The following is a 27,450-nucleotide window of genomic DNA, read 5'->3' as shown; positions in this document are numbered from 1 at the left end:
GCCTGTGGATATTTGCATATGCATGAAGCGAAGTTCATTGGGTCAAAATTTGGTAATTTCTAAATATTTGTCTTTTTTTTTTCTTTTTTTTAAAGGCTTCTGGCTTGACTAGAACCATGTCCATGAAATCATTTTCAATCAGTTTAACCTAGATTTAATCTCTCAGAACCCTGAAGAAAAAAAAAAAAAACGCACGCAAAAATTTGTGTGGTAGGGTGAGGGTTCGGAGAAGAAGTCAGGTTTTTCTCACTAATACACAGAGTGAGCAACAAAATACTTAAATTGCATTTTTATGTCAACGATAACAGCAATATGTTACATAATCTATGAGTTCTCACCAGTGACGTTACCAAAACCTTCAATTAAAACCTAAAAATGCTGTTTGTTTAAAAACAAACAAACAGTTTTATTAATTTTTTCCGATACTTTCAAAGGTAAATGTAATTTATCCCCATCAGTATTCAGCCGTGTGGGAAGTAGGCAGCAGTGTTCGACAGTAACGTGGTTATGAAATCGTAGCAAAGTGGGTTATGTAAACATATATGCAAACACACAAACACACACACACACACACACAGACGGGACAGTGTGTACGGAGAGCTTGATTAGCAGATCTGAGGCGTGTTTGTCACCATCACGCAGCGGAAATGGAACATTGCTGGTTGTTCTATTATGCTGCTGATGCCGCTTCTCTCTTTTCTATCCTGGTTTGGAGTTCACGAGTTCCTCGCTCACCGTCTCGGCTCCTCGCCCTGATTAAACCTAATCACATGCTGGGTTTTTATTTTTTGTTGTTGTTTTTTTTCCAGGTGATAAGAGGGACAGATGGTCCGGCTGTAAATAGTCAGCAGGAAACTGAGATATAAAATAAGAATTTAAATTAAGAACTCCTGGAAAAAAAAGAAGAAGAAGCTTTTATACCGGAGCAGATAGAGCAGGTCAAGTGAGATCGGTTTTCTTTCTTTAAACATGTGCTCAAAAAAAAAACAAAAAAACAAATAAAATGCAGAGAGAGAGAGAGAGGCAAAGATCCTACAAAGATACAAAACATAAAAACCTACTGTGAGATTCAAATCAAACTTTATTAATATTGCGCGAATCACAACGCTGTCGGCCGGAGCAGGAATGAGTCCTGAAACCGAGACGTTAGCATTGTAAGATGTCAGACTCCTTGTCTCATCGTCAGCGTGGGGTTTTAAGGGCTTAAGATACTTTAACACTTAGTTCATTGACACCAGTCGATAGCGCGCTTGTATATAGCGCTAACAAGAGAGGGCAAACGTCGTCATGCAGGAGCGCAGAAACTAGCGCAGCCTGATTAGCAACTCTGGCGTTTAGTCTCGTTAATTTGGTGAGGCAAAAAATCCACAGTGATGATCCCACTAGTTTTTGATCAAATGCCCGCAAAATACATAAAGTCAGTCTTCCAGTTCTGTATTTGCACGAAGGGACTTGGACCTTGGATTTGGGTCCACATGTGACTGGAATCAACCCAATCCATTCAAAGGTGATTTTAGGCCCGTTTCAGGGGGCTCAATCACCCAAGAACCTTGTGATCCACAATCCAGAGTGCAGTTACTTTTGCAGTCGATACAACAGGTGAAAATGAACGGTCCGGCGTGTCGTCGCTGAACCTGCCAGGCTTCATTCGTCTCTTCAGCCCCCTTCCTCTTTCTCTCTCTTCTGTTCATCACAGGTTACTTGACTGACCTGATCTGACAAGCACACACATGTAGGCAAACGGTCTATCGTTCTCTATCAACCACTTTGTTTTCTCCATTTACCTCTCTTGTTACTCTGACACACACACACACACACACACGTTGTTGCACTTATGAAGACAGGATGTTCTGGCTCTGCCTGCGTCTAATGAAGTGTCTCTGAGGCTGTGCTCACTGTGAAACCAGAACAAACTTGTTTTTTCTTTTTGCTTTCATTTAAGTAGATCAAATGTGTCTTAATTGTGGACACACCTCGGGCGATCCGTTTAATCTGTTAAAGTCATCACCAATAAAAAAAAAAGAAGAAGAAAAAGGGGATCAGCTGCTGGAGGACGGTCAACAACAGCCGTGTTGAAAACATCTTGGTCCGTATGTTCTGAGGGACATGTCTTAACCGTGTCATGCTGTCCTTAACTTTTATCAGTTAACTTAGATTACACAACATTCATATTCCCCAGAAGATGGACATTCACTAGTTACTAAGAAACAATGGTGCGAGGGCGCGTTTCCCCTGGCTCACATCAGCTCGGAGCGGGTCGGTACGGGTGCGTTTCCTCCAGCACTGGGTACCACGTCAGCGTGGGTGGACTCCAGCCGAGAGCTCCCCGGGTTAATTTGTGTGTGACACAACAGCAATGAACGACATGGAGGCAGCGTTATGCCTGTTGCTCGGTCAGTGGTTTTTGCTTAAATTAAAAGTGAGGGACGACAGATGGGCAAGGCTTCAAGCGGTGAAACAGAACACCCAAGAAAAGAATAAAAGACCTTAACCAAGCGATCGACCAGTGTTCCGCCGAGGCCAAGACGATAGGAATTAAACGATGTAAGTGGTTAAAGTTACCCAATCAGAGCCCGCTTAGTGTTTACATCACACTTTAGCCCCTGCTCGGCTCGCTTGGATCCGCAGCGGAGCAGGGACCAAAATGGTAACGGTTAGTACCGTGTTGGGGGCCAGTGGAAACGGGGCTAAACCAACGCAACCCCAACCGACCCGAGCCGAAGTGAGCCAGTGGAAACGCGCCCTTACTTCAGTACAACCAACACAATAGGCAGGTTGCGGGGGAAAAAATTAGATATTGAAGATAAATTGAGTTTATTGTCTGAAGTAATGGTACTGACATTATAGTTCTGCTTGTTGTTTCTGGTTAGCAAAGTCGGCATTTTTGTAGACGATTAGTTAATTGTTTTTACCCTTGATTAGTTTGCATCCCTGGTGTATCATATTACAAGATTTTTAATAATGGTATGATATTGATATAATCATTTTGAGTACATCGTCACTTTGGGTCAAGACCAAAACCTTGTAAATTAAAGCGATACATCAACCAAATAACTGCATTTGAGTTCTACGTTTCAAGTACCCACAAGTAGGTTCCTTGAGCTCAGGGGGACATTTTTTTTTCCACCCCCGCATTGCTTCTTTGTGATTCAGGAATGCAGAAAAAGCCAGCCACCTACATTTAGCTCAAAGCTAACCGTGCCCCGACTACTAACAACAGCAAAACTGTCCAATTTTTTTAAAACTCTGAAATTCCTCATCAATTATAATTCACAAGACATTTGGCATGTGCTCGGTGATCCACAGACACTTTGATTGGAGCTCAAAACAAATTAAAACACCTCTTATTTGATGCTAACATAAGCAAATTGGTTCAACAAGTTGGTATTTTTCTGACTGACTTGACTCGAAAACGTCTCCTGTTGACTCTTGAAATGAGGCGACGGTTAATTAAAAACTGATCTGGCTTCTACCCGCACTTGCATGCATGCATCGACGCATACGCGCAAAACACACACTCGAGTGACTCGTGAATTTCACGCAGAAGTTGTAGCTCGCACGCTGTTGTGCTATTTCCCCACTCTCAGCACGTGAGGGTGGCAGGAGGCCTTGCTGATGCACTCGTCTCCTCCTATACTCCGTGATCCATGTCAGTGCTGTTCACACAACACACACGCGCGCACACACACATACACACACACACACACACACACACACAAACCTCCCTAAACAACCAGAGATTGTTTATTCTCCTATCTCTGTACTTTGCATATGCAAATAACCCCTGAAGGAGTTCTTGCGTGGTGAATTTGTCACCAAGCAACCTGAGATTGTTGATGAATTTCCACACACACACATTTTAAATCCCTCCCATGTTTCCATGATCCACTTTTAAGGTTTTTTTTCAAAATGCGTCAACATATGTGACCCATTTACATGTTTATATGTCACATTTCCATCCGGCACGTGACTCCAAAATGATCTTTATGTGACAAATTAGACGTTGTTTTCCTGGTCGTACGGCTGATGGTTAATTTGCCAAAACTGTACTTGGATGAAGGGAGTGTGTTCTGAAAACCAAACAGTCGAGTCGGTTTCATAGTTCTGCTTCCGTGTGTCTTTTAGAGTGTGTTTTTGTGTTTTCTGAGAAATCCATTAAGACACATGTAGGCTAGTAATGACAATGATGTTTTGTGGAGCGTGTGGGAGGCCAGTCGGGAACATGCAGTACACCACTCAGATTAAAACACATCAAAAGACGTCACAAATCCACGAATATGATCCCCCGTTTTTCGTTTTTTTGCGCACTCCGTCGTCTGAAAATCTACGAGAATCACAAGCTGTAAATTACAGTTCATAAAGTGGACACAAAAGAAAAAGGAGTAAAACACATAAAAGTGAGGGATGGCGGCGGCGGCTCACACTGGTCCGGCCCTGGCGTGTCAGCTGACAGCAGACAATGGGAACAGTTTGGGAGTGGAAAATCACAGCCTGAAGCGTCTTCCTGAACATTGGGTTTTGTATTGCTGATCATTTCCTACTTCATACAAATTAAACACGTGAAAGTGACCACGAGATACACGTATACCGCATGAAATCACCATAATCATGTAAAAAAAAAAAAAACCTCATAAAGCAAACATTGCACACGCATAACCCTTTTTTTTGGGGGGGCGGTTAAGTTTGTCCGTGCAAACAACAACTATTGACTTTGTGTCGGGACACGTGATGGATATGAGGTGACTGCAGGTTATTCGCCTTAAAATCCTGAATGAAAGCCAGTCAACAGCTCCCTGAATGAACCAGGATCACTTGTGTACACATCAATAACGTACACCGCTCTGTTTGCAGTAAAGATTAGGGTTCTTTTTTTTTTTCCAGTCAATTTTGTTGTTTTTTTTGTTTTTTTTATTAAGGGGGAAACCATAGATAAAAGTATTTTTTCACGATAAAATGTTTAGATCGTTGTGTTCCACAAAATGTTGTTCACACTAAATCAAACAGATTTTTTTTTTCCGGAAATGAATAAAAACTAAGACGACGTGTCTTCTGCGGTGCATTCGATACTTAAACATTCATCTCGTAGCAAAGAAATCACAGCTCCACCCTAATGGGTACTTTGACTCCACTGACCCTGCAGCGTGCAGAGTCTGCTAAAATCTCTTAAATGGAGCGATACGAGCCAGTTCAACCGATTTGACTTTTCTCTCGCAGGTCGTAGTTTTAACTCTGACGGTAATTGGCAGCGATTTCGCTAAAAGAACTACGCGGTAAACAAAGCCAGTTCTTCTGGGCTCGAGATTCCTGCCGAGTTCGTACGGGCGCGCGCGTATGCAACCGTTATTTCGCGCCGCCCGCTTTACTTCGCAACAAAGTCGTCTCTCTAGAGCGCGCGTGTATTTCTTTCAAATTCCATTTTACATACATCCTCGCTTCCACGCGCTTATCGTTTTCCATGTTTAATTGTAGAGAAATACATTGCCCTTTAATGTCTGTGGCCTGCTGAGATTTGCAGGAGCTCTGCAAATTGAAGGGGAAAACATAGCTTCTGCAGCAGCCACAGAATGTGTCTGGGCCGTGGAGTCTTTACTCAGCGATGTAAATCACTGTTTAAGTCAGGATCGTTTATACTAAACCACTCATCATCCCCTTCCACGCAGGCTTGTGCTCAAAGATAATAGCAGGAAAGAATACAAACAACCGGGGAGAGAAAAACAAAAAAAGAAATATGATTAAAAAGTGGAAGAGGGTGTTTTTCTTTTGAGTGAGATACATCCAGAGTTTGGATAAAACCCTGGTAGTGTGGTCTTCTTTTCCGTGTGCAAGACCAGCGACTCGGTTTGATAATTAACATTTGAAACAGGAGCAGTTCCTCACCTGCATGTTCATTCATCTCTTCAAAAAAAAGCAGAAGAAGAAGAAGAGGAAGAAGAAGAAGACATCATTCAATTAAAATCTCTGCATGGGTTCTACTTAAAGTGTGGGCTGAAAAGATTAAGACCGCCGGTGGAAAATGAGCGATGCCTAAGAAAAGAGACCACATGAGTGTTTCAGCACATTCTTGCTGGAGCTGCAAAGAAAAAAAAAAACAAAAAAAAAACGAGACCAACGGAGAGATCATACAGCGAAGCAAAGTTCTGCTGGAGGTGTTTCAGAAAGAGTCAGTGAACCATCTGCTAATAATGGCTCTCGTTTAGATCCATGGGACCATTCAGAACCCTTCACGTACGTGCGGGAACGGCTCCTGAATCACAAACACATTTTGCTCGTGTAAAAGTCTTCAGGCGCAGGCGCTAAATCTCATTCTGTGACACTGAATTCAAACCATCTGCAGAAGCTTGAAGGCTGCAGCCGATAATAAATACAGTATATATCACAGGATGGAAATGGAAATGATGAACCAAACAAAACCAATCATGAGATCCCCTGGTTGATAAAAGGAGACTTTTTTTTTTTTTTTAACCTGTCCTGTTCAGTAGCTGGGGCAAGCAGCATCAGTGTTCCTGGTGCCTTGTTGTACTGAAGCAGTTTTACTCTGCATAGGAGGAATCTGATAAACTCCTCCTATCGCCATTTGTGTTTAACTTTATTAGGAATGGTGTTGGTTCATTGATGAAGCGACCGGACTGAGGCTCAGGAGTGGACAGGAAGAGAGAACAGGGACAGGATAGGGAAGACAAGGGGGAGGGGGGGGGAGACAAAAACAACAACAGCAATAGCAGAAAAAACAACAACAAAACAAAACACAAAAAAACAAACAAACAAACAAACAAAGAAAAAGTAACAACAACAACAACAGACAGGAGAAAAGAAAAAGCATTGGTTGCAGAATTTCCGGTGCAGGCTTACCATTTGGTTGAATATAATTTTAAGATAAATTTCTGAGTGTGTGTTTATGGGTCAGTTGTGCGCCCCATGCGTGTATGTGTGTATACGCGTGTGTATGTGTATTTGTGTGTGCTACGGTTTGTCTTGGATGCTGTGCGTACCTGGCTGTAGCTGATGTGGGGTGGGGGGGGGGTGGGGATAAAAGGAGACTTAATACTTGGTTGGTGTCGCAGGAGTTGAACTCCAATCTCCTCCACACCAGCTAATCTGAGAAATTGACAGGTATAATCAGGAAAACAGAAATGTCCAGCACACAGATTTTGTCTGCTTCTCTCTCTCTCTCTCTCTCTCTCTCTCTCTCTCTCTCTCTCTCTCCCCCTCCCCCTCCAGAGTGTATAATCCTATCTAATTTCCAGAGATGTTGGGTGGAGCAGACATTGTAATCCAGGACTGCGTTTGGGATTAAACTGGGATTGTCTAGGAGATACAGTGGGAGCAGATTGAGGCTGTTTTCTCACACGTCTGTGGGAGAGCTGGGATCATTACCGATGTGAACTCTGATTGGCCGGCGTTGCTACACGCCCCTCAGTTGTTTGTGTTTTGTAAATATTATGTGGTCATACATACATACATAATGTGGTTAGCTAACTAGATTATTTATTGACCCACTCAAGCCCCTTGATGATAATAACAGTGGATGGGCTCATCCCTGGATTTCCTAACAGGGGGACGCAGTCATTTCGGGGTACACAAACATAGAAAAAACTGTAGTGTCCTATGTTTTTTCAATGTGTGTTCTGTGACAACCCACTAATCTTTCTCTGGTGTCTCACCTGACTAAACTAGGCCCCAGGGTAGAGTTTGGCTGCAGGCCAATCCTCTAAGGATGCCTCCCCCAGTGTGTCCAGTCCCTCCTGATACTTTGGCATCTGATATGTTGCCTAACTTGCTCTAATATGAAAAAGAAAATAGTTACATGGACCTCAGCCTACATCCACGGTGGCACTAGTGAAAGCAGTAAAACAGTTTAAGACAGAGTCTGCTGCTGCTCTAGACTTTCTGTACCATGTCTCCCAGAGCTAGCATTAACATTAGCACTGCTAGCTTAGCTCCTTAGGAAGTGATAATAGAGATTTCAGAGTAATATTACTCATATTGTGTCTGAACCGATGTGAACCATTGATTTATGGTGAAAAAAGAGAATATCATGAGGCTGAATAACTATGAACTAGCATGAACGTTGGGAGTGTTAGCCTAGCCGCTGATGGGGCTAGTTTAGCTGGTCTTAACACCGACATTGCAGACTAATATGACTCATATTGTGTCTGAACTAATGTGAATCATTGGTTTATGATCAAAAATGAGAATTGTATGAAGCGGAATAATCATAAAGAAGCATGAACAATAGCGGCGTTAGCCTAGCCACTGGTAGCGCTACTGAGGAGTCACCACATCATGCCTCAAGTGATGTGCGTCATTGTTTTCGTGACGAAGAATAAGATGCTTATAAAGCAGAATGAAAAGCAAAATCTTACGCGGCGTCATACATTTGGCCTACTTTATGTTTGTGACATTCAATTATAACTATAGAAATACATTTCCTTTTTGTTGCAGGCTTACACATTTGTCAAAGTGAAATATATGAAAGATTGTGATGCAGGGGGGTTCACAGTGCGTTGCTGTAGTTGCAGTATTACTGTTGTAATACCTCTCAGTACATGATACATTTTAAGACTAGAAAAAAATTGTTAATCCTCAAGGAAAGTAAGTCTAGATTAAATCATTTCCACTGAGTTGAAAAACTCACTGTCTCGCTCCATACAGACAAGGAATTGAAGAATTTTCCACTGTAGCCCTGAAGGCCTCCAGGTTTCATTAGTCTGCAAATCATTCTCTGACATGTGGGTAAATTTTATTTTACTTCAATATGAAAATGACTTGCCACAGGCAAGCTGCCTAATAAAAGCATTCATGTGTGAAAAGGGATGCTTTCATTTTTTAAATCTGATTGCATGTCAGTATTTCTGCTGGGCGTAATGCCAAGTAATATCACCGAAAATCTCTTCAATGACTGATAAGAGGTGATTTCTCAGTAATATAGGTCCAGGATAGATTGGTTGACCTACATGCAAAACTTAGATAATACAGAATACATTTGCATCTGATATGTACGGTAACACAACAACCATATTAACATAATAGGTTCAGGGGGGGGGGGACTAGTTTCTAATGATAAGGAGCAGCCAAAAGAAGCATATGCTCACATTTTAGCAGGTCAGTTTATCAGCTAAATGTTTTAGTTGGAACATTGATATTAATACACATTTAAGCAAACATTTGGGTCACTTACAAAACGGGTCCACGGAGCTGAACGCTATGTGCTGTCTGTACTGGGATCTGTGCGAACTGTGTCAGCTGTATCATCATGCTGGGATCCTGCTGGTGATTTTCATATCCACTGACTCACTCACCACTTCATCATATCACATATCGTACTCTTGATAGGGTTGTGTGTTTTTCCCTTGGCAGAAATATTAGTGGGAAACTGGTGAGCTTGTGTGTATGAGGCGCTCCTGTGATTACTATCTGTACAATTTGTTTTAAAATACAGATGAGACGGCCATGTCCATGTTGTATCCTGATGTATTTTTTAATAAGATTTCATTGAATAGCAGGAAGCACGGTGCACGGTGGTGCAGTGGTCAGCACTGTCGCCTCACAGCAAGAAGGTTGCGGGTTCAAGTCCCGGCTCAGGCACGGGATCTTTCTGTGTGGAGTTTGCATGTTCTCCGGTTCTCTCCGGGTACTCCAGCTTCTTCCCACCTTCCAAAGGCATGCAATTGGGGACTAGGCTGATTGAATACTCTAAACTGACCGTAGGTGTGAGTGTGAATGGTTGTTTGTCTCTCTGTTGGCCCTGCAATGGACTGGCGAGCTGTCCAGGGTGAACCCCGCCTCTCGCCCGTTGATGCTGGGATAGGCTCCAGCCCCGCCGTGACCCTTACTAGGAATAAGCGGAAGACAATGGATGGATGGATGGATGGATGAATAGCAGGAAATAATGTTGGGGGAATTTGATTGGAGCACAGCAAAGTGGGTAAATCATAACAATCATGCAGATAAAGTCCATCTTGTGTTCAAAGTATCGTTGCGTACCTTGCGCTTAATGTGGAACTGTCTTAGATCCCACTTACCTCTAAATCCATGATTCCAAAACGCTGGGATGTACGCTGAAGAAAATCAGTAGTATCCTCTCAAAAACTTCCATCAGAAATAAATTGGTGTTTTTATGTATTTCCATCCTCATTCGGGGAAGAAACACTCACTTCTTATTCATCCATCTCAATTGAAACACCTAAAGGCAACAAGTACCTGCCAGTCACAGTCAGAAGAGGGCCAGACTTGTTTCTCCAGGGTGGTAAAAATGAGGCTCTTTAGCATCCATGATGTCAGCCAATTCGCTCAAATATGGATAAATGGTTGAAAATAACCTCACCCCACACCAAAGGAGCAGCAGAAACTGATAAACCATCTGCTACAGGGTCTCTGGTACCGTATCTGATAGAGCTAGCATTAACGTTAGCATCTAAGTGGTGTTGTAAGCAACTGGGCTTCTCTGGGTTGCCTCAAAAAAGTTTGACCGGCTAACATGTTCTTGCTAGCGCACAGGTTTAGGACTGCATTTCCTGGATCCTGGTTTTATTCACAGCACCACCTAGCAAAGTGGAGGCTGCATTTCCGAGACCTTTACACCTTAAGAATATTCACCAACACTGATGTTTGCGTTGCTAGCCTCTGGCAATGCTAGCACCATCTGTGGAGGTTGCGGAGGGTGCACAGCAGGATGTTGAATCTATCAAGAGGGTGGAGAACTTTAAAAGTTTCAGGACACACTGCACTAAATGAATAAATTTGAGCCAGAAGGACTGTAACCACACTTTTTGGGGACATACCAGTGTGCCATTTTTGCTAGCCAGCTAGCTATTGTAGAGTTTGTAGACATATAAATGCTGCTTAAGGTTGAAGACTTATTGTTTAGTGCCTGCTAACGGAAACACGCATTGTATTTCAATCTACATGAAGAAAAACTGATTTCACTTTCATGGGTTAAAAATTTTTTTTCCCTTTTTTTGTGGCATAGATTGTTGAATAAGTGAACAATGAGAAAAAGCATCAGCCTGGCATTTGTCTTTTCAGTTCAACTCCAGTGTAACAGTGTACTTTGTTTTTTTCCACGTGTAGCAATTTTGTTTTCAGGACAAGCTGCAATGGTAGTTTCATAGGAAGCGTGACCTCCTGGGGAGAGGGGAGCAGTGTGTTGAAGCTCTAAGCAGCTTTGTTCAGTCAATGCAGGATGTATGTGAGTGTGAAGCCCACTGACACATGCAAGCACACACACACACGAAAGCATGCAAAGCAAAATTTAACTTTGCACACACACACACACACACACACACACCCTCCCTCATCAGCCACAACTTTACCCCTTCAACCTTTGTTTCTCATCTGTCAACCTATAACATCTAGCAACCACGTGCGTCACAGCTACTGTAAAGCAAACACCTATTATCCCCGAGAGATGTGACTCAAATCCCCTAAAAGCCCACTCAAAGCCCAAGAAACGCAGGTTCTGCAGTGGCATGTCTCAGCCTGCCAAACACACAAAGCTGCTGACATCAATAGAAAGAAGTCACCACCTCTTTGTTGCCGTTTGAGACCTGCTTGCTTCCAGACGATGTAAAATGTTCAAAAGATCCGAAGAAATGTGTAAATGTGCATGTCTTTTTTTTCTGAACACCCTTTAGAACTGTTCTCTGATATGTTCTTTGATCAAAGAACACAGTTGCTTTTTTTAATCCAGAAAAGTGCCCCCTCTGGATTTAATAACTTTTAATGTGAAGGAAAAGGAGTTAAAAGTGTTTATTTTGTATATAACGAACATTCTAAGTGCAAATCTGCCCGGAAAAGTTTGTGAAAGTTGTCCAAGTTCTTTCATTCTGCTTTGACAACCTTCTCATTCTGCAGTGGAAATTTAACCCGCATCGACTCTTTCAACAGAAAACTTTCTCACAATCCTGACTGTTCTCTCCCCCCTCTCTGTTGTGTTTTTCTCCTCCATTCACTTCCTCATCGCGTGGCTCATCTGATTGGTCATTGGAGGTGGAAAGTTAGCCAATAGGGAGACAGTTGCCAGGCAGCCTGCACCATGTTTGGAGGCGGCTGGAGGCTCACACAGCTGTCCCACTGAAAAGCAGCAGGACATAATAACAAGGGCCCCTTGCTGCGTGAGTGCGCACACACACACACACACACACACACACGCACACACACACACACACACACACACAGACGCACACACACACACTCAAAAAAAAAAACCATTACATTTGCGTTTTTTATGTCTTTATGCTGGGCACTTAAATGAGAGAACTTAAAACTTTATCAGGGTTTTCTTCTTGTCGTTTTTCACCTCTCACTTCCCATTTTTAACATGATGGTGTGATTAAAAACCATTTAAAAGGTTCCTCATATCTTCTGAATGTCAAAATTGCTTACAAAATGGTCTGGGTTGAAAGGGTTTTCATAGGACAGAAAGATTATATTCGATTATAAGTAGATTTGCATACAACCAGTTTTTTGCCTCATCTTTTGTGAACTTTAAGCCTGCATTAAAGTTGGAGTCTGGAGCTTTTACATATAAATGAACATCTGTTTCATTCAGGCTCCTGCCAAATGAGTTCAAACAAAGCTGACAAAGCCGCCAGATGAACGTCTGAATTTCACAGTGTACAGAGTTTGTCAAATCTGCGGTCTGGTCAGAGCGATGTAATATGTATTGTGTTAAATTTTGCGGCATCAGCAAAGAAACAATAGCGGGAATCGGTTATGATACTCTCTCATGGTGGCCACATGGATTCCCTCGTTCTCCATCACATAACAGTGGTTTTAAAACATGAGAGTCCACATCGGAAGGCAGGTTATGGTGACGGTAACTGACAAACACTAGTTTTTGCAACAGGAGACAGATGTTCAACCGCTGCTGGAAGCTAACCTTAAAAAAAGAGCCCAGATCCAAGCAGAATTTAAAAGCATCTTTCACCCAGAAACTGCCTTTCAATGATTCGGTTTAGTGTCTTTCTGAGAGGATTTCTGTTGCATGACTACCAGAAAACACCAGCCGTACTATTAGCTTGAAGCTAATGGAGACCAACTACTAACATTAGTAAAACTCTCAAAAATGCCTGTATACAAACTCAAATGCCACACTTTGTTTTTTTTGCCAAAAACCAACAAACCAGGACACTTCCGCCTCAGCGTGGAATGCAGCAATTACAAGTTGAACTCGTTCACGCTTTTATCGATGTATCGCTTTAACTGTTTTGACGCGTAGTAAAACATTATCGTTCAACAGCAAATGTCATTTCAAGTTGGTGCTGTCTGACAACCAGTAACGATAAAATGACATTTTGAAAACAACAAGCAGCCCACTGCATTACGTTGATGAAAGCAGTGATTTCATGCGTCCACTGCAAGAAAATATTAATAGATTTCTACGTTATCAGGATGTGTCCGGTAGGACATGACCACGCTGGCACACCGGCAGTGGTTGGGTCGTGTTTAGCATCGCGACACCGTCGGTGACAGCAGTTTAGAGTGTGGAGGAAGGACCTAAGCAGAAAGATTTTCCAGACGCTACATTTTGTAGAGGTCTAGAAAGCGAAGGTTTATGTGTTTAAAAAAAAACAAAAAACAGAAGCGATAGATTAAGCAGGTAATATCTAGTGAGGCCTTTTGTTGCTGCATTAAGAGCAGAAACAAAGACCACACTTGGATGTCACGTTACTTCTCTTGGACAGGTTGGTATTTGTGAAGAGAAATTTTTTGATAAATGGCATCACTTGGCATTTTACAGTTCTGCCCTTATTTGTACTCCGGGATGATGGACAGCGGGTAAACTGTTGGCCTGCTTTGTGAGTGTGGGCAGCGGGTTTTTTTGTAATTATTGTAAGTGCCAGAAGGGGGAGACAAAAAGCTAGGTTTAACTGATTTAATGGGGTTTTATGTATCTCATGGCTTCCAAGTGGCAATCATAGAATAGCTGAACTCCTTCTGAAGATGACATGGTTAGCCAGAGTCGATTACTCCACCTTCCCATTCAAGTACGCCACTGTCAAACGGCAAATGTTGCATACAGCAGCTTTAACTCCAGTATATTTAGTCGTCATTTTACCAAAAGAGGAGTCTTTAAGGGAAAGAAAAAACAAAACCAAACTCTGACCTTGTCTCTCAGCCTGCAACATTGTTTTGCAATGGGACAGTTTGCCTAATAGCGCTGGCGAATTTCTAACCAGGCCCAATGACCCACATCACCCAGGAAAACATTGTGTGTCCATCTGGCCCTCTGTCTCCTGCTGCAACAATACAAGCCCTGTGTGCATCCTGCACACAACTCCACCCACATGCTTCACACTTGTTGCCTCTGCAGATCGCAAATGATGGCACACCCACCCTGGAGTGCAGAATAATAATAATAAAAGAATATAAAAGTGGGAAATTGGAATGAGGCTTCAGCGATTGATCGATTCGAATGTGCTGTGCTGACATGTATGGGGAGCTTTTCTTAACCGATAGCATCAATCGTTGGCAAACACACACACACACACACACACACTGATATGATGCTCTAAATGGAGAATTTCTGCAACACATGAGTCACTCGGAGAACAATGAGGTAACATAAAGGACAAAAGGAGCCGTTCTGCCACAGCGCTTTACGATTGTTTCTACTTCAGCACAATATGTGGCAGCCAAATGTCAACGCCATCTTAAATGGTGACTTTTACCCTCCTCCTCTCCACATAAAGCAAGAGAAACAAAACAACTAATAGATCCTTGTCCTTCATAACGTTGGGAAATGTCAATTTCGAGTGCGTGTGCGAGCGATCGATGAGCCTCCTAAGGTGTATTCTTCAAAGCGAGCCTACTTTCTACCAACCAGAGAGAGAAAAATCAACAAAATTCTCTTTTCTAATCACATAAAAGAGACCACACTGAACGAGAGTGAGGAGTGTCCCAGTTTGGCTGATCTTCTCTGACCTGACCTTGTTTTGATCAGCCTGTTCTGTTTGAGGAACTAACTGACCTGAAGGTTAGATAAGCTTCATTGAAGAAAGAACATCTTTGTCCGTTTTCTGTTTTCGATTAAAAAAAAAAAAAAAGTGAAATCTTCACAGCAAAAAAAAAAAAAAAACAATCCCGAGAGCCGATTTTAGAACGCGCTTCTCCTCTTCCCCCTCCCTTCCTCTTTTCTCTCGTACATCTTGCCATGTGGAACCCACTAACACGCCGAGATTTCCAAAGCTAAAACAAAAACACAGGTTTAATTTGATGGAGGTATTCTAGGCAGGGTTAAGAAAACATAGCGAGGCCTCTGCTTATAAAGACTCCTGGACTCACTGGGAAAGAAGAAGCAGGACAACATTTGGATTTGAAAGCATGTAAAAATACTCCGCACTTCCTGTTTCTCTTCAGCACACGAAACACATGTTGCTATTTTAGTACCACTTTGGTGCAGCTTGTCGATAAAACACTCCAAGAAGGTCAACAGAGCACAACATTTGGGATGTTTTTGGACTTCCAAAACTAAATATTAAGCACTTTTGGATAGTATCAGGCCTTCGCGTTGCTGCCAAATGTTAGCGACTGTTCTGGGATTCATTCATGTGAAGAGATAAAAGATATGTAGAGAACCGCTTAAACGGTCAGCGAGTTTGGCTAATTTCAACACAGAGCCACGGCAACATAAAGTCGATCCCCACTGTGGTGGTGGTGTCTACCCAGCTGCACGAATTTAGAGCTGCCGCTTTTAGCCGACAAATTGATCAGTCTGTGACCTTTGCCCTTTGCCCTTGTTAACCCCACCACCACCACTACTGACGCTACTGCCAGCAGACAAGCTCTGAACAGATGGGATAATTCGGGGGGTGGGGGGGGGGGGGGCTTTAGTCTTGCACAGCCTTGTTGTCAGTCAAGCTCCTCTAGAAAACACACGATCTACCCTGTGTTTCACACTACTCTCACCATAAATGAGATTGTGTGTTCTTCAAAAAAAAAGGAAACACTCACAAAACCGGGGAGAAAACTGCATTAATGTTGTTATCAATTATCTGTCCAATTATCATAACTCAAATCGATCTAGAAGCCCCGTGGTGCCCCGTACGCAAATTCAAAAAAACCAAACAAAATCACACCTCGCTCACACATATTCAGAGCTCATGAAAATCCACACTGACCCGCAAGGTTGCTTTACCTGCCCTGAACCCTGGGTTTTTTTGGGTGACAAATGCATGACACATGCCTCTTCTTCACCACTCGGGGTCATCATTTATTCAGACGACAGGCTATGAAAGAGAAGATAGTTGGAGTCCCAGCAGAAGAAAAAAAAAAAAGAACAAAAAAAACAACAACATTTTTTTTGTCTTGAAAGGTGACTAAAACCATAAATTGAACCTTCAAAACTCTCGACGGGAGACTGAGTCGGAATGAATTGTTATTCTCTAATCATTTCATGTGATTTCGGTTCACGTGGATTCACCGGGAAGCGTAGAAGAGAGACAGACTTTAGGGTGAAAGGTTTGAGAGGGACTTCAGGATGAAGTTTTGAAAACAAATGGGAGCAATTTATCTTTGAAACTGATAGTGCGCGTGGTAATTTGTCATAAAAGGGGTTGAAATAACACCCCACTTCCTTTAAAATGACTCTGTTGGCTTTCATGTACAAGCCTTTTTTTTTTTTTGTAGCCTAAAACAGGTGCAGGTCTAATCAGAAACCCCCCCCCCTCCCCCCCCACCACCTCTCTGTCTCCTCTATTATTGCTGCTTTTCACACCTCCTCTCCGATACATTACGTCACCTTCAGCAGGAAATGAGATGCCACAGCTTGAGGTGCTAAGAGACTCGTCCTGGTCTTTATGGGCTTTTGATGTTTCAATTAGTCCCTTTTTCTTGACATTAACTGCCCGCGTGAGCGATGTTATTGTCAGTCTGTTCCTGATTCAAATAAGAGGGATGATTTGAGGCCCGGACGAAAACATGTAAACCCATCTGCTGCTGTTTTCCTGCAATGTTATGCAATACAAGACTCCCTCTGGGTTGCCACGTTCATGGATAAGTATGTGCTGCCCCTCGGTGGTCATTTGGTACATTGCACTTGCTCTCTGTGTCATTTTCACGTTTCACACTGGATGCCAGCAGCTGGAGGGTTTGCAGGTTTGACTGGTTTTCTCAGTTCTTTTTTGCAACAGTCCAGGTTCCCGTGGGTTTTAATCCCTGAAGTTTTGTGGATAATAAGCATTAAACTCAGGCTGCCTCTTGGTGCAGGTGCAACTCAGAATTCAGGTCGCTGGAGACACTTGTTATTACCCGCGAGGTTGACTCAGTTTAAATTATGCACCTTATCAACAGTGAGAAATCACTTCAATGACATTTAAAAAAAAAAAAAAAGTTCTTTGTTTTAGTTCTGTAATGTTTTTTTCCTTCAACTTTTTATATCTTTAATGTTTTTTTTCTCTTCAATGTTTTATTTCTTCAATGGGTTTTTTTTCTTCCCCTTTAATGTTCTTTTCCTTTATGTTTCCCACTGTCAGATCTGAGTAAGGGCTTAAATCATGGGACAATTAATAGCAGGATGTGATAAGTAAAAGGGGCAAAACATCAATCAGCCGCTAATCAGCGGGTTATGGTTATTAAAGAGTCACCTTGGAGTTGCTACGTCTTCTTGAATCCTGACTGGAATAAAGTTCAAGATGCTGCTGGAGAGCAGCAAATAAAACAAATCACTTTAATCACTCATTAGCATTGACTTGCTTAAGATTATTAGCATGTGGGGTCAAAGGTCAAGCAGCTTCCAGGATCTACTTGTCAATACTATACAACCAATGGGATGCTAATATCTCCCCCCGGAGGAGAGCAAACAGTAGCCACTGTAAGAACCAAATCCGACCTCTGACCCCTCTACCCAGAGTTGCCCTTCTTTCCCGCTATTGATCCTCTGATGTTGAGGGTAGGTGTGAGAATTCTCCTCCAGATAAAGGCATGCGAGGGGTCATTACCTATCCAGAGCGTACGTGTGAAAACTCGCTGGAGGGGATCAATAAAGTCATCTAGTGCCTGCTGGAGGTGGCGGCGGTGGTGTGCGGTTCAAAGGTTGCCCCATTTTCTTCTGGACTGTCCGGCTCAGCGACTTGTAACTCTTCTGATCCGGCTCTCCCAGGCTGGTTTGGGGTCAGCTGGATGACCTGAACAAATGCACCTTTGACGGAGCTACACATCCAGGTAAACTATCGTCCGTGAAAACTCTCAAATATTTGAAATTTGTTTTCCTGATGTCCTTTAAACTTCTTCCCAAATGTATATATACACCTTTCTCCTTTTTTTTTTTGTTATGTTTAAATCCAGTTTATAGAAATACTGAAATGGTTTACTTTTGTACAACAATACTTAAGCAATATTTGGAGTTTTATGTCACATGAGCTGTTTATTTCTGGATTTTTATTGGTTAGTTTACTTAATTGCATGAGTTTTGTTCACAGGAAGTCGAAAAAGGGCCTTCAGCCCAAAATTCATAACATTGTTTTTTGGGGTAAATACACTAGAGATTCCAAAATTCTTATTTCTAACACACTTTACTTATACTGCTCCTAAAAAGTTTTATTTTAGAGGAATGACATTTTCTATAGCCTATTTTGCAATTAGTCTTTAGTTTTCTGTAGCTTGTTAAAGTTTTGCTCGTTTGTTTTTTTTTGTTTTTGGGGGAAAATATTAAAAAATAATTACCTCTATCGAAAAAGAGCCCACTAGACAACAGCGTTTTAAAATAAACCTTTACTTTTCCTGTCGATGTTCTCCAACAGGTGAAATGGAAGCGCTCACACTCTTGCTAGTGTTCTTTGCAGTTCCTGGATATTCACACATCCTGCAGCCCAGTAAGTACCGCAGCCATTAGGCCAGCATTTTCATCGCCTAACGAAATGGACCGTGAGAATCTTTTATTATTTCTAATTTATCTCCACAAACAAAGGGTCAAAACCAAAGGGAGTGGAAACCAATCTCGTGGCTAAGATGTAACTAATTTCGCGGCACGCTTTGGACTGAATCGAAGGTGTATTGCTGAGAAGACAAGAAAAAAAAGATCCTAATTTTTAAAAGTCCGTTAAAAGTGGCTTGTGGTTGTGATCTCTTTTTTGCCGTAGGACTGACGTTGACAAACCCGGCTGGGCTGGACGGAGCTGGATTGAGACGTGAGCGGCTGAGAGATGCCCCAGTATCAGCGGGGGGGAGGAAAAAGGCTGCCAGGTCCACTGAGGGGAGGAGAGCTGACGAGGAACAGAGGAGTGACAGTCGCACCCTGGAGACGAACCCTGTGAGATGGCCTGTCAAGACCAGAATGACAGCGGAGGAATGGAGGAGAGACAGCGGTTTGACTCCAGAGAGAGTCCCGCACAAGAAGAGAACTAGGAATACACACTACAGACAGAAGGAGGGGGGGCAAGATGGACCGCATCAACCACAGAGGAGGAATGAGAAAAGACCCAAAACAAAGGACTTGAAAACTACAAATGCAGGGATGCTAAAGAAAAGACAGGATGAAGGAGGAGATGCAAAGGTTAAGAAACTGAAGGCAGATATGGTGGAAGAGGAGAGAGAGAGCATGCTGGTTGCAGGGATTCGTCTTCATGAGATGACGAGAGACGATGAAGAGGACGAAGATGACAATGAAGAATGGAAAAGGGATAAAAAAGAAGGAGGAGAGGACGTAAAAGTGGTCCACCAGTATGATTATGCGGAAAGAGAAAAGGATTCTGTAGAAGTAAGCATCTCTACACCACCTCAGCCCAAAAACAAAGCGTATATTCCCACCACGCCTCAGAACCCTCCTCCTCTTCCTCATCGTGGCCCTCTAAAACACCCGGTTCCACCCTCCCAGGCTCCTCCCATCTTCTCTCAACCCCTAACGCCTCACGCCAAAGTTCACCCTCCCTTCTCTCCTCTCTCTGCGACACTTCCTAAGAAAACCCATCCAATCTCGGCCTCAAGAGTCTCCCCTGGTGACAAGAAGTCGGTCTCGCTGATTGAAGATCTCCTCATTGAGGTGTTCCACAGTCCGCGTCATCATCTCAGCCAGCTGCAAGAGAAGCCAAAGTCAGGAGAAACAATAGTCACAAGTATACTGAGGGAACCTGAAACAAAGGACCTACAAACTACACACAAGGACACCAGAACAATAAAGACTATCATTCAAACAAAAGAGAGGGATTTCTTCTCTGAAGCAAGGGCGAATATTTCCGCTGCAAATCCCACTCACAACCCCAAAACACTTCGCTTAACGCTAAATGAAGCGAAACACAAAGCAAAGCAGAATAAAGCTTCCGCTGCACAAACCGAAGCGAAGTCGACGGCTTTCCAAACCCCCTCAGCGAAAACCCACAGAGGAAGTAGAAATATGACAGTTAAAAAGTCCAAGGAAAGGGGAAAGAACAATAAAAGCCGCAAGCCGGAGAGGAAGGAGGTTACCACGCCGACCTATTTCCCCTTCTTTCTGGAGAACTACTGTCCTCCTGATTGTGCCTGCTACGGAAGGTAATACATAACAAGCTAGTATTCACATGTTGAAGCAAAATATCAGGTCATGACAGAGTAAATGAGCCCTAACAAACCAACCAACAGGCAGTTTGTTCGCAGGATATCTCAAAAACTAGCAGAAAGATTTTGATGAACGCTTCAGGCGGCGCGTGACAAGGCGGTTAGCTTTTCGGGCGTAGCGTTATGGCGCGTTTAGTCCCGCAGTTGTTGTCATGGCGTTGTTTTCTTGAGTTTGGTTGTCGCTGTGGTGGTAGCAAATCCTAATGTTTTCTTGTTCCTGGTTTGTTTGGTTTTTTTTAAAGTTCTTTACGGCAAAACTCAATCCGAATGACCGTGTGTTGCCACGGTGATGTGTAAACAAATGGCAAAAATGTATCAAGTAAAATTCTCTCATCCAGCAGTGTACTAAAAAAAAAAAAGGCGGGAATTTTTCTTTTCCCCATTCTGTCGCGAACTTTTTTCCCCCGCCAAAACGTGAGGAAATTCCCTCCTAATTAGCATTCGCCACGTCTAAGTTTTTCTTAATCCATCCAAGTGGGATTTTAACGCGCAGCTCCGAAAAGAAAGAGCTTCTGATTGTTGAGAGTCAGCCACGCTTTGTCCTTGCGCCAAAGCTACACAACTTCCGCTTGTGCATTCTTTTTCTTTAACTTGTCTGTTTCCCACCTTTTTTTTTTTTTTTTTTTTTTTTTTTAATGGCGCACCTGCGTCTTGTCAGGTAATCAGTCCTCGTCAGTCACAGCCCTGCTCCCAATCAGCTCCTTCCCTGCCATCGCCGCATTCTCCCGCCTGCTCCTTGTTGTGTGATCCGATGAGATCATCTCACTCCTCTGTGTCCCAGTTTGTTTGGTCACTTTAATCTATTTTGTTTTATAAGTTAAGTTCTGTTTTTTTGTTGTTGCTAGTAACACATATCTGGATCAAAATAGTTGATCCTGGATCTTGAAGACTGTTTCAGAGAATTGGCAAAATATAGCTGGCTGTACTTTTCTGGATGTATCAGATGAATTTGAAGCCAACTCCATCCATTTAAAACCATTTGACGGATGACCGTTTCCCGGTTTTTCAGAAATCATCTTCATCTTACTCTGGATTTCTTTTTTATCTGAAGTTGTATTTCTCGACACCACTGGTCAATATATCAAAAAATGTTGTCGAGGAAATGTATTTGTTGCTCAGAGAGAGAAGCAAAAAGTGACAAACATTCACTGTCTATGTTTTGACATCTAAGAGGCTACAGATTAATGAATCTGTTAATTTATGAGCTCTGGAAGTGCAAGGAGGTGGTTTTCGTCAACCCTTGCAGCTGCTGACTGTAGCTTCATACAGCATTTAACAGAATCTTGACGTAAATGAGCACGTTTATCCCATGATTTATATTTTTTAGCATTATAACGGATGCACTGGTGTCAGAATTGTTGAAGCTGTGTATTGGTATTGTTTTCCAGAGTGGTCCAGTGCTCAGACAAAGGTGTGGACAAGTTTCCTTACGGTATCCCTTATAATTCTCGCTACGTCCTCCTGATGAACAACCACATCAGCAGCCTCCCCCTGGACCTGCTCAGTGAATACGTCTCCATGGAGTTCCTGGTGCTGAGCAACAATCGTCTCACCGACGGTGCCATTGAGGGGGCTTTAGGGGGGGTTCCAGCTCTGAAACGCCTCTACCTGGATAGAAATTTCCTAGCAAAGGTGCCCACTGACCTTCCAGTTTCTCTTGAGGAGCTTCGCCTGGACAATAACCAGCTCAGAGTGATGTCAGAGGTAACCTGGGCTCGGTGTCCTGGACTCCTAGTGTTGAGTCTGAGTAACAACAGCCTGGGCAATGAATCCGAATCGCTCCCTGACGCCGTGTTCTCTCCACTGTGTCACCTGCGAACTCTCAACCTGGATTATAACCAGTTAATCTCAGTTCCTCTGGGGTTACCGTTGTCAATCAAGGAGCTGTACCTCAAGGGGAACCTCATAGAACAGTTCCGTGGAGGGGCCTTCAACGGGACGTCAGAGCTGCTGGTCTTAGATCTGAGCTCAAACAAACTGACTAACAAGGGTCTTCCCAGAGACGCTCTCCTCAGTGCTACTCACCTGGAAAGCCTGAATTTAGAGGGGAACCGATTGAAGCAAGTGCCACGGCACCTTCCCACTTCACTAAAAACACTAAATCTCGAGGGCAACCTCATATCTTCCATCAAGAGAGACGCTTTTAAGACCTTCAAATACTTGGAACATCTGGGCTTGGCAAGAAATAGGATCTCTAAAGTCGTTCCAGGTGCGTTCCGAGCGTTGCCCGCCTTGCATCAGTTAGATCTTTGCCATAACTCCTTGCAGCATGTGCCCAGACAGCTGCCACGGGGTCTTCACTCCGTAGCCCTCACCCACAACAAGATTCAGGCGGTGCCTCGGGACGCGTTCTGCTGGGGCAATAATAGCGTAAGTCTCAGTGGGCTCGTCCGAGTGCAGCTAGAGAACAACTTGATCGATATCGGAACGTTAGATTCTCAGGCTTTTAGATGCTTAAGGGGATTCCAAGTTGTGCATTTTTACTGAGCTACTCAGCGGTGAATTATCTGCTGTTCTGATTTGATTCCCGAGTTAAAAGTTCAAAATAAATAATTGTGACTTGAATCTCCTGTCCCTAATTCCCAACTTCTCATTTTTGACTACTTTTACAGCGTATGTCATATTTCCCTGTCAAACTACAAGCTTTTATTATCAATAATTCACAAGTTTAATTTTTTTTTTTCCTTTGGAAAAATCAAAATAATTGATTACATTCCAGGAAAAATATGGTTTCCTCTCATGCAAAAAGTTTTTCAGGAAGAAATGAATGCCAAATTACTGACATATAGTAAAAAAAATCATATTTATATATCTTTTTAAAGATTACGCACAAACAAGAATGTGATTTTCTCCGCTGCCGAACATCGAAGACCCTCAGAAAACAACACAAAAGAGCACCATGTGTTAGTAGCATCATACATGTTAGCATCATACATGTTAGCATCATCATGACGCGGCTTCCTCTTCTTTGTTGGGAAATATTTGGGTCCACCTAAAAATGCGCTCCTCCTTTATTCCACTTCATGAGTCTTCATCAGCGCACAAAACAAAAACCACAATGATCATCATATCTGTAGATATGAATATCATTTCTTCATGCGTGCGAAATGGGTTGTCTTCATTTTTGCGTCGTGATTAGAAGATATTTATATCCATATCCAGAGATATTCCTGCCTGAAACACGTCTTATTGTAACTACAAGATGTTGACCATGCAGAACAATGCACAAATCAAACTTCACCCAAGAGAGACGACCCCCATTTTTTTTCTTTTTTTTTTCCTTTCAATGAACCTCAAACTTCTCTCAGGCCTCCGTGGGACAAACGCGCCATCATGTTTTGCTCCCACATATTCATGTGTGTATGTGTCACGTCAATTATAAAACACAGCCTGCCCTCCAGTAAAACCTGCTCCAGGATTCCTTGATTCTCACCTAAAAAAAACAAAAAAAAACCTCCCTACCTTGAGGTCCAGAGGAGCCGAAGGTCACATTTACGTGACAAGCAAACGTACCACGTGTACATAGTACACAAATGTATTGAAGGTTTCCCACATGTTGAACTGGCGTTATCATCTCTTACTGTTACTGACTAAAAAAAAAAAAAAAAAAAAAGAGAAGAAATTGTGGTTACAAAAAAAAACAAAACTGGCAGCATTCACAATCAAACAGCTCTGAGTCACTTTTTCCATGTCGATAAATGATCCCAACGTTCCATTGTGGAACAATCAAGCAATTTTTCCACACACAACTAAGTTGCGGTTGGATTTTTAGTTTTTTTTTGTTTTTTTTTGTTGTTTTTTTGCAGTGATGATTCCCTGAGGAATCACATGAGAACAAGAACACTCATTGATGAGTCAGGATTCTCGGCCACAGTCGTGGAAATGATCAATGCCCTCGACGTGATAATGGAAATGTCAACCGCAACCTTTCCAAACAAACAAAACTACTGTTAAAAAAAAACTCAAATTTTTATGTAAAAATATTCCTCTGCCTCTGACACAACTATGTCAACAATAACAACAAATACCATAGGTACCATAGGGTCTTTTTATTAGGAAGTGACAACAAACAAGAAAATGTATATATCCTATAACCCAAATTAACTTGTGCATGTGTTGGTGGGTGAGTGCGTACATGTGGTAGCTCCTCTATATATAATTTGTTCTGTAAACAAGCCAACAGAACAGCCTCAGTTATGAAATAGAAATGTGGTGTTACCAAAATGTCCACTAGATGGCAGTAATGGATAGGGAAAATATTTAGATGAGCTTTTTCAAGCCTGTGGGGGGGGGGGGGGGGGTTTGAGTTTGGCTCATTTTCACAAAATTGCGGCGATTGAAATGCATATGCATCAGGAAGTTTATCTTGTGGGGAAAATGGTATATTTAAGGCTTGTGCCTGCCAGATTGGAATTTCTAACACACACACACACACACACACACACACACACACACACACACACACACAGGCGTGTGTCACAGGACAGACTTTCACAGAGAAGCAAAGATGTTTCTTCTGTAATAAAATGTTAAACCGCAAACTTGTGGGGAGTAAAAAAAAAAAAAAAAAAAAAGGTTTGATAAGTGAAGATTTGTCCTGCAAGAGAAAAGCAAAGTGCATTATCCTGCGTCGAGCACGTTTCTCTCCTTCTCCTCACTCGAATATTCTCTCAGCAAACGTGGCACTGCACCCATAGGGCCTGGGAGAGAAGAGCAGGAGGAGGGGGACAAGAGGGAGCGCCAGGAGGAGGAGGGGAGGGAGTGTGTGTGTGTGTGTGTGTGTGTGTGTGCGTGTGTGTGTGCGTGTGTGTGTGTGTGTGTGTGCGTGTGTGTGTTGGGGGGGGGGGGGTGGACGAGAGAGTGAAGGGAAGGAGGAGGAGGAGGGAGGGCTTGAAGGATGGATCCAGGCTCCATTGGCTCAATACGTGTCCAGAAGGGAAGAGCTTGGCTGGGCAGGGAGCTCTCCAGCACCTCCCTACAGTCCAGCAGGACCCTGACCCCGTATCACAACACCAGACGTCTACCTGGATCCTCTGGAAAGCCTCCTCCCCCTCTTATTATCTCCGTTTGATTCTCCTCTCCTTGCTTTTGCAGGCTCTCCTTTAAGATTGTGAACGCACGCACACTTGTGGAGTGTCGGATGACTTAATGAACCGCTTCCTTGACAATCTGTGAATTTATTGATGATATTTTTGATTATTTAAATATTATACTTTATTTCCTGCTTTAACATAAAGAGCACATTCTTTACGAACCCAGATTTGACTTCTACAATGCAATCACATATAACCCTGAGGACTAAAAAAAACAAAAACCCCACACAAACCATAATAATTATGAATCAAAGCATCGCTCGTCTTTCTCTGGAAGCGAAATCTACTCATGAAGAGCTTGAGCATTAGAAGAAAAACCACACATTTGTGAGGTACTTTCTTCGCGTGACTCTCGCTGCCTTGACATAAACCTGTCATTTGCATTATAAAGTCAAATTTTGGGGGATTTTGCAATCGTTTCCACTTGACTTCCACAGGTGAAAATAATGCAAAAGCTTTTACGATCCTCCAAGAATCTAACCATGCTATAAAAATCACCCCAAAAAAAAAAGAACAAAGAAAGCAGGATATTAAACCAAAATCAGCCAGATGAGCAAACAGTCTGGCAGACGGTCGTTTTATTATTCAGCTCTTCCTTCTTCTTACATTGAGGCCTTCATCCTGGAAAAAAAAAAATTCTGGAAATATTTTAAAGTCTTATGAATCCGTTCTCGACTCGGAGTGAGAATTTTACTCGTACGTTTTAAAGGGTAAAGTTTTTATAGAAAACAAATGGGAAGTGGATGTGTTGCCGGGATGATTGTGCATGACAGGATGTAATTTGTGGTTGTTCTTCTCACATACGGTAATTGAATGCAGGTGGAGTAGCGCGCGCATACACACATACATTCAGCTTTACTGTGAGTATGGATGCTTGCCCCGTGGTTGTCTGTTCCTCTCTCTCTCTCTCTCTCACACACACACACACACACGCACATATGCATTACTCCACTGTACCATGAACGCATTCTTTTGACTGTGCACTTCAAGCCAAACCAATCAAGAGAAAACCCTCCAAACCTCGCCATCTCAGCTGACTTAACCCTTCAATCAAAAACGCGCTTAATTTCTACCTTTAAACCTGAAACTCTAAAAAATGACCTCACTCTCCAACTTGGATAAAAAAAAAAAAATGTGTGCAAAGGGTTAACGTCTGCCTCACGGGTTCGGGGTAAAGTGCTATTGCATGTGAGAGAGGGAGGTGGCGCTTGAGTTAGCGGAGAGAGAGAGAGAGAGAGAGATGGGGAAAGAGAGAGAGGGAGGGGGGTGGAAGCTGAAGGGAAGAAGGGGAAGAGGGAGGGGAGAATGGGAAAGTAGGAGGGGATATAAAGAGAAACCATGGGAGCCAGACGGACCTCTAGACACACACACACACACACACTTATGCAGACCGTCATCTGCTCCAGAGCTAGACCTGCACGCAAGAATACAGGTTTCACACTCAAACGTGCAGAATGACACTAAATATTGACAGGCAGAACATTACTGAATATATAAAACTAAACTAAACCAAGCCCCCCCCCCCCCCCTCCCCTCGGCCAATCCAATCACATATCAGTTATTCAGGGGCTCCACTAGGGGGCCTATGAGTGGTGTTCTGTAGCAGAGCAGCAGAACTACCCTCACACAGCCGAGCACATTCACCCCCAAGTAATAGATCAAATAAAGGCAACAGACGCCGCTGATAAGAGTTCTTGTCTGTCATTGACATTCCGAACTTCCAAATGTCAAAAATAGGCGTCAGAATCGTCGACCGTGTAAGTGAAGCGGACAAACATTCTGGGTCATAGAAGTGAAGCCTGAAGCCTAACACACACCGAACCATCCG

At 42.8% G+C, this 27,450-nt stretch overlaps 1 protein-coding gene across 4 annotated transcripts in view; it reads left to right on the top strand.

The window, feature by feature from the left end:
• LOC147262799 (uncharacterized) overlaps window positions 1-23,275 on the top strand; it is a 57,527-nt gene extending 34,252 nt beyond the window's left edge. The window contains exons 2-6 of one of the 4 annotated variants that reach the window (XM_086201981.1): window positions 11,989-12,113; window positions 17,895-18,162; window positions 18,741-18,812; window positions 19,080-20,466; window positions 21,918-23,274. In XM_086201981.1, the coding sequence (XP_086058107.1) occupies window positions 18,746-18,812; window positions 19,080-20,466; window positions 21,918-23,016 (2,553 nt within the window). In that variant the 5' untranslated portion in view covers window positions 11,989-12,113; window positions 17,895-18,162; window positions 18,741-18,745 and the 3' untranslated portion in view covers window positions 23,017-23,274. Of the gene's footprint in view, window positions 1-11,988; window positions 12,114-12,283; window positions 18,163-18,202; window positions 18,813-19,079; window positions 20,467-21,917 lie in introns of those variants that run through there. The other 3 variants (XM_086201980.1, XM_086201979.1, XM_086201982.1) reach the window with 3 other exon arrangements.
• Window positions 23,276-27,450: the final 4,175 nt, after the last annotated feature.

Source organism: Aulostomus chinensis, chromosome 4 (genome assembly GCF_037954235.1).
Source record: "Aulostomus chinensis isolate RoL2024-O1b breed Wild chromosome 4, RoL_Achi_v1.0, whole genome shotgun sequence".
Classification (NCBI taxonomy): domain Eukaryota; kingdom Metazoa; phylum Chordata; class Actinopteri; order Syngnathiformes; family Aulostomidae; genus Aulostomus; species Aulostomus chinensis.
This window is presented reverse-complemented; position numbering and strand designations above follow the sequence as displayed.